Below are 8,312 nucleotides of genomic sequence, written 5' to 3'. Positions count from 1 at the left end.
TGTTCCAGCTGGTTTTATTCGTTGATCTAGTGGTCTTCATCAATTTGATGTTTTGATACCACATTGCAATGCAATGCAGTTTCTTGTTCCAGAAACTTCCCGTAGACTTGTGGAACTCTCTCCCTGCTGACTGTTTCCCCTCCTACCTATAAGCTTAATCTTTCAAGACTAAAGTCAGTAGGCATCTTAACTCCTTACATAAAGTGGCTTCACGCCTTGTCTGGTTCTTTTTCATAATAAAAAATTATGAATCGTTAAAGGGAGACAGAAGGATGGGGGAGGGGTTAATGTGGATAGGTTATGAGAGAGGGAGAGGGTAAAAGTATAGTACAGAGTGGTAAAACCGCGCAGAAATGGAAAGACTATGGTAAATAAAGCGAGGGTGAGGGGGGGGCTATCGATAGATAGAAAGACGGATATAGAGAGAGTAGGATGAAGGGGGGCGCTAAGCAGCTGGAACTACTTCTCGAATGTGAATAGGTGCACATACGTTTCCCGCCAATTCCTACTCATTCTCGACGCACACACAGACACAAAGACCGGGAGGGGGGCGAAGCGTCATTTTTAAGCACCCCCCCCCCTTTTACCGACTATTACCACTTCATCTCTCCCTCGCTTTAGCGTCGCTCTTCACTCTCTCAGTAAAGCATCTGCACCCTCTCTGTTTAGATCACTAACCCGACCCGGAGGGAAAGGGGAGGGGCACCACCCACCACTACTACTACTACGACGACTCTTCTCGTTTCTTAATGTTACTATAGCGTGTAGCAAGCCAGCGTGTGTAATGGAGTTCGTTTTTCAAATCCGAGACATCCGACTGCAATAATTCGACTACAAATTCAAACCGGGTTTCGTCCAAAACATACGGATTGCTCAAATCATTCACATCTGAACCTGTGGTCACCCCGGGTGGCTTTATTTTCCACCCCCAACCCTGAGACGGGTTTCCTATTTAAAAACACACACACATAAAAACAACCCCCCCTTCCGTTGAAACATTGTTAGTTACCTACAAAACATAATAGTATCGTCCACAGATCCATGTCGCTTTTTGCTTACGCGATTATCGACTGATCCACCCCATTGATCGACCCCCCCCCACCCCACAAAAATATACCCAGGTTATGTCTGTGTACCCTCGGGCCACTGAAAGAAAAAGAATAATGCAAGAATACAGAGTCGTGAGACACGAAGAAATCCCGGTCGCATTAAACAGGTAAGAATTTGTACAAAAACACATTTCTTTTAGTAGTAGTAGCAGCTGTAACTCTGTTCTTACGTGTAGTAGTAGTATTTGTAATTGTTCGATTTGTTTATTTCTATTGAAATAGTAAACAAAACCGACATTAAAATTATTTTTTTAATGGATTAATCGATTCAAGATCCGAATCCAAGCTAGAATATTATATATATATATATATATATATATATATATATATATATATATATATATATATGAGTTTTATTTTATCCAATGTTTTATTTACATTTTTTTATTATTGTTTATGTTTTTCATATAAAATAAAATAATTTAATAGTTTAATTCGATTTCAAACCAGACTTTTGTACACGAAAGGGGGCGAGGGGGGGGCTTTGTTTACATTTTCAAATATATTTATGTATTAATGTTTAATTTTTTTTTATATAGTAAACAAGCCTTAAATTACATATGTATATATGAGAATCTTAAACTCTTTAATTCTACTATATATATGTGAATACATATATATACATATAATTCGTATCTAGCTAGTTTTATATAAAAACAAATCAAAAACTCTCATGTCAATTTTTATTATTTAAGATTTTTAATGAAATTATTTTTAAAATACAAGTGTTTTATTTCATCGAAATATTTATTTTCGTTTAATTATTTTAATTAATTTTCTTCCAAAAAAAAATTTTTTTTAATTATCTTATGAATTGATCATTTTTGTGACCTGTTTAATTGCCTTGTTTTGCCTAACTTGTATAAAAATATAATTTTATTAAGTTTTTTTTTTTTTTTTTTTACTAAATCTGAAAAAAAAAACAAATGTGTAATTTTTAAATATTTTATTTTGATTAAATTTAAAAAAGCAAACAAAAAATGTTTATTTAAAAAAAAAAAATGTGTTTTCGTTTTGTTTTGTTGTTCGGAGAAGGCATGTGTTTTTCTTGGGAAGGTGCGTGATTTTCAAGCATGGCGGGCACTTGCAATTCGTCATCTTCCTCGTCGGATCGAACCGTCTCGTTCTAAAAAAATCGACTTTTTCTAAACTTTTCCGATCTTTCCAGAAAATCCCGACCCCCCAGATAGAAAATCCGGGGTGAAATCTAACCCATAGGACTTGTTTACTCATTTGAAAACTGTTGGTTTTCCGCGTGGAGGTCTAAATATTTACACCTTTTTTTATATATATTTTTTTTTCTTTTTATATATATCGTCAGCTGTCGTCGCATGAATGTAACGAAGAGGGTGGGGTGGCGGGATGAGGAAGTGCGCAACGCCGTAAAGAGAGGGGGAAGAGTGCAGGCATGTTCAGTAAGAGAGTAAGATGAGTGTCGTTGAGGAGAGCGTCAGTGACGGGGGACGGGGGGGGCAATACGTGAGGGAGAAAGGGTAATGTTATATACGTAGAGAGGGAGGGTAAAGCAAGTACGGTTGAAGAAAGAAAGGGTAATGTTATAGAGAGTCGTTGAGGAAATCGATTGGCAGTTATTAGCGTCAGAGGGAGGCTGGTAGAATAAGAGCGAGAAAGAAATAGTATTGTTATATAGAGAGGGGGAGAGTGCATATGTTTAGTCAGAGAGTAAGGTGTCGTTGGAGAAAGTTATTAACGTAAGACTGAGGGGGAGATAAGTGAAGGAGAATGGGTGACGTTAAGAGAGAGGGGAGTAGTAAGAGTGATTGAGGAAAGTGAAAGGCAGTTATTAGCGTCAGAGGGGGGAAGTAAGTGATGAGGAAAGGGTGTTGTGAGGGTCGTTGAAGAAAGCGATAGGCAGTTATTCGCGTCAGAGTAAGAGGGTCTAATACGAGAGAGAGAAAGGGTTATGGTAAAGAGAGAGGTTTAGAGCTACGCGCGGGAAGGAAGCCTACGTTACTCGTAAAAGGGGGAAGGATGAGGAGAGAAACCTATACATGTAACAAGGGCAGAGTGAGTAGTAGATTTAAAAAGGGAGGGTTTGGAAAGAGAAAGTGGATGTTTTAAAGACGAAGGTGAAGGCGAGTCGATCGAATGGCGCACGCCATATTTACTACTGAAAACACTTGGATTTTTTTTATAGTAAAAATAGCGAAAAAAAAATTTTTTTTTAATTTATTATACGCATAAATAAAATTTATAGAAATACATATCTGTATTAATTTAATCTCTTCTTGAGATTCTATTTATTTGAAGATCGAACATATTTATATTAGTATTTTAGGAAAATAAATTTGTTTTTATCTTAGTGCCATGTTGCGATTGTGAAATCCTGAATTTTGGACATTTTTAAAAAAAATTATTTTTAACGAATAAAACCTTTAATTCCTTATAAAAAGATAATTTAAAATAAGTTTAATTTTTAAATGTATAATTTTTAAATGTTTATTGTAAATAAGTTTGTAAAAATAAATAATAAAAAAATCGAACATTGTCTTTCACGCGTGTTCCCATGTGTGGTGGTCGTGGCTCGTTAAGTAATGACGTTGTTATTGTTTAGATTTTGTAACTTATTCTTGCCTTTGGTAACATTTACTTGTATATTTATTTCGCCCCCAGCCCCACCCTTTTTGTTTTGTTTTTGGACTATTCTAGGAAATTACCTTAAAGTATTGTCTTTGTATTTTTTTTATTCGGGTAAAACAAAATGCATTTTTATAAAATTCTAGAACAATTTGATAATTTCGTTTTTTTTTGTTTTTTTTTTGTTCTTTTTTTTAAACTTAAAACAAAATAATTAAGACAAAAATAAATAAATATATTTCATTTAAATTTATAATTAGAGTAAGGGAAATTTAAATGTAATAAAATTATTTTTTTTCGGTGGGACATGAAAAAATAAATAAAATTTCAAGTTAATTTTTTCTTTTTCAAAAAAAAAAATTTTCTTTAATATTAATAAATTCATTTATTTTTTAAACTTTAGAATGAGGGTTCATTTTACTATACAAATTTAACGTAAAATGATCACGAATAACCATTTTTGTTGAGTTTTCAAATATTAGTGGCAGTTTAAAAGTCCATTAAAAAAATGTTTACTCGGTCTGTCTTTGTGCGTTCAAGAATGTATATATATATATATATATATATATATATATATATATATATATATGTGAGTATTATAATAAAGTGCCTTAAAATAAATTTTTAAAATTCAGGGGTTTTTTTTTTTGTATCTATTAGGAATTTGATCGCACGTGGTGGTGGGGGCAAAATATGAAATTTAATGGAAATTAATATTTTCACAAACAAAATCATCTGTTTGATTTTGAATGAAGTAAGAAAAAAATAGATCGCTTTCAGCTTTTCTTTTTCATCAATTGTGATGTTGATGATGATGATGAAAACTCAGCATCATCACCATCATAATCAGCAGCAGTCACCACATGGTCTTTCTTTTCCTATTCCCCTCTGTCTCCCCTTCCTTCCTCAATTCTCACGTTTGACAATCATCACATGTGTTTATTTTTTTCTATTATAATTATCATATCCCTTTTCTATCCCCTCTCTCCTCTGTCTCATCCATTTCATCTGCTAAGAGCACCGCCCGGAAAAGGGATCCTTATTAACACCTTACAGCAAAACAAACAAACAAAAATGCTTGATGAACAAAATCCAAAATTCAGGTTTGAACCTTTTTATTATTCAATACGATCCTTCTTTTAGGCGGAGGATATTTTTTCCCTCTGCCCCAAAATCCAGAGATTAGACAATTCCCATAATCTTATATTGTTCCCTCCTGTTGATTGCGGTGTAATTTTTCGGTGTAGTTCTAGGGGGTCTTACTCCCCCCCCCCCCGGTCTTGCATTCTCTCTTTCTTGAAGGAGTTACTTAATCGCTTGAGGCGGTTGTGCCGGGGAATGCTGACGGAGCTGTGCAGGCATCTTTTGCATTGTCCTGTGGAGTGCTGACTTTTCGATCTTACTTTCCGACTCTTGTGTCACATTTCTTAAGGTTAGAAATAAACACCAGAATGCTGTTCTGTATATTTGCCATTTGTATGTTTTATTTCAGAAAATATTACATTGATATTAGATCTATATTTGTCAAAAGTTAGTTATAGACGAAAAACATTGAGTTATATAACGAATAAGCTTTGCCTTTTTTTTTTAATGGCGAAAAAGAAATAAAGGTAATTTATTTTTACGTGGTTTTATATTCATGAAAACTATTTCCTTTCGAATTTTATTTTTTTTAAAGAAACCTGTTTTAAAAAAAAAAAAAAAAAAAGGAGACCATGTGTTTCATAGCAGGTGCTTCTTGTCATGCAAAAATTTCAAATCTCAACAGCTTTCTCTTTATTTTCTTACCCCCCCCCCAAACACCTGTTTTGTTTGTTACAAAGCAGCTTTTATGCAAATTCTTTTTCTTTTTTGTGTTTTTTACACAAATGTAATCTTGTATATTCATTTTTAAAAATAAAAACTTGGTTTATATATTTTTTTGTATTTTCAAACTAAAAAGTCAACAATTTGGCGCCAATATATATATATATATATATATATATATATATATATATATATATATAGCGATATAGCGTCGCTCACAAAAATAAAATAAAAATCGATTTTATTTTTCCTTTTTCACCTTTTTTTTTTTTTTGTTTTGTTTTTTGCTGATTCCAATATTTTTTAATCAAACCAAATTCTAATGCAAACCCTTTTATTGTCGCATCAATAGTGTAGTGAAATCCTCATCATTGATACCATCTGCATCCTATCATCCCCCCCCCCCGGAGAAAGAAAAAAAAAAACAAGCATGTGTTTTCAAATTAAAATGTTTTTGTTATTTTTTCTTGTCATTTCCAAAATTAAATCGACTTAGGACTGTCATATTCTCGAATACTCAAATCGGTTAAAAATTAAATTAATAAAATTGCACCCTCCTCTCCCTCGGAAAAGCCACGGACACTTTATCTTGTTGCTTCCAAAAATAAAAACCCACGTGGATAAAGATGGCCATCAATTTCAAATTATTAAGATGCCCTCTCCTTTGTAATTTTTTTGACAATCTAAAAATACCTGTACATATATTTTTATTCATCAGTGCTTTTACTTTTTTATTTATAATTTTATAGAGTGAAATCAAATTCGTTTATCATCATTGAGTTACGAATACCCATTTTATTTATAAACGAATATCAGTCCCAGCACGATTAAAATTATTTGTACAAACGGAGCAGGGACCAGGGTACTTCACGGGGAACGTGGACCATGCGTAAACGTTTTTTTTTTTTTTTTTTTTTTTTTTTTAAATGACTGCTCCCTGAAATGCGCAAAAGGTTTTCTTTCACTTTCTGGGGCCCACTTTCGGTAAATTTTCAGATTAGGTCCATCTCCACAATTTTCTTTTTAAATGACGACTTTTAAAGGTTTTCGGCCATGCTCATGCTGAATACGAAAATCGCCTTGAAATTTTGCAGAAATAATTAGTTATCGAGATATAAAAAGTTGTATTATGCATTGTATTCTTTGGCGGCCATCGTTTTTACGCGCGTGCGCGCGCTCCATGAACAAATCCACGCACGTAAAAAAGATGGCCGCCAAAGAATACAATGCATAATACAACTTTTTATATCTCGATAACTACTTATGTCTGCAAAATTTCAATGCGATTTCCGTATTCAGCATAGTAGAAAACTTATAAAAGTTGTCATTTAAAAGAAAATTGTGGAGGTGGACTCAGGTGGACCTAATCTAAAAAAAAAAAATACACCATTTTCTTATAATTATACAGTATACACTGTATAATCAATCATACACTTTTTTTTTTTTTTGTATTTTTTTACAGCCTGCCCCAGCGTAGTATAAACACCCCTAACCACCCCATGTTAAGAACGGCTTTCGCAATAAACACCCCCAACCTCCCCCATGTTAAGAACGGCTTTCGATGTTGGGGTGTGTTTATTCCGAAAGCCATTTTTAACATGGGGACGCTGGGGCAGTGGGGCACGTCGTAAAAATTTACCCTTTTTTTTAATCGAGCGTATATTTATTTTATTTTTTTATTTCTTTGATTACATTTGATTTTTATATCGTGCTTATTTTTTTTCATTTTATTTTATTCTACTTTATTTTTATTATATTTTCCCACTAAGGATTTTTTTTTTTTTTTTGTTACATTTATTTTTTCATACATATTCAAATAATGCTTTTGGACATTTTTCTTTTTTTTTTCGCCTCAAATAGTACCTTCAAAAAAGTTTTCGTGATTAAATAAATTAACGAAAAGGTTTTGTGCATGCACTTCCAGAGAGCAGTCATTAAAAAAAAAAAAAAATAGTTTACGCAATGTCCAGTCCAGAGTAGTTTCACTGGCGCCTTATAAAGATTAAAATCATTATATAATTATACTAAACCTTAATCTAATTTTGATAAATCCACACAAATATATTAACATACCAAGAAAGTATAAAAGAAAAAAAAGTCGTTCAATGACTTTCTTTTTAAAAGTAGATTTTTAGGAGCATTCTGGTCTTTTTTGAAAGAATATCACATTTAAAACTGCCGCGGACAAGTATTTTTATGATAGTAAGACCTTTATTATCCAATGTATTTCATATTGTTTTCACTGATGGCCATGTTGGTTTGCGCACGCGCAGTCAATTTTATTCATACTTATTCAATCGATCGATATAAAGCTTTTCTTTTGCCTTTTTGGCTAAGAAAAATGTGCAGTATCTGTTTTGTTACTGCCATTCTATCCTCAGTCAATGAAGGAGAACTCCTTAAGTAATTTTTAGGGGATTATGCAGTGAGTGAAGTCAATAAGCGAAAAAAATAAATAAAAAAATACAAAAAATAAATGTTATCATAGACAATAAGTTACTTTTCTACCTGTCTGGTTCGTTTTTATGTATAGTTTTAAATGCTTTTTATTTCATCGCAAATATTCCCCTTTTTTTACGAGTTATTAGCCAAGATGGCCGCTGGCATTGGACTAAGGACTTTCGGCACTTGTTGGCTACCAAGTAAAAAAGTGAATATTTGCGATTAAATAAAGAGTATTCAAAACTATTTAAAAACACACACACAAAAAAAAAAAAAATGAGCCAGGTAGGTAAAAAGTAAGTTTTGTTGTTTATGATAACATTTATTTTTTTCCAATCCAGAGTGCCCTCTTAACAC

At 32.8% G+C, this 8,312-nt stretch overlaps 1 protein-coding gene across 2 annotated transcripts in view; it reads left to right on the top strand.

The window, feature by feature from the left end:
* The first annotated feature begins 406 nt into the window (after positions 1 to 406).
* LOC145263635 (uncharacterized) overlaps positions 407 to 8,312 on the top strand; it is an 83,438-nt gene continuing 75,532 nt past the window's right edge. Inside the window, exon 1 of one of the 2 annotated variants that reach the window (XM_080120489.1) lies at positions 407 to 1,216. In XM_080120489.1, the coding sequence (XP_079976615.1) occupies positions 1,125 to 1,216 (92 nt within the window). In that variant the 5' untranslated portion in view covers positions 407 to 1,124. Of the gene's footprint in view, positions 1,217 to 4,643; positions 4,811 to 8,312 lie in introns of those variants that run through there. The other variant, XM_080120488.1, reaches the window with a different exon arrangement.

Source organism: Euprymna scolopes, chromosome 39, assembly GCF_053919585.1.
Source record: "Euprymna scolopes isolate OS-2025 chromosome 39, ASM5391958v1, whole genome shotgun sequence".
NCBI classification, from domain to species: Eukaryota; Metazoa; Mollusca; class Cephalopoda; order Sepiida; family Sepiolidae; genus Euprymna; species Euprymna scolopes.
Note: the sequence above shows the minus strand (reverse complement) of the source record. Positions and strands in the feature narration are given on the sequence as shown.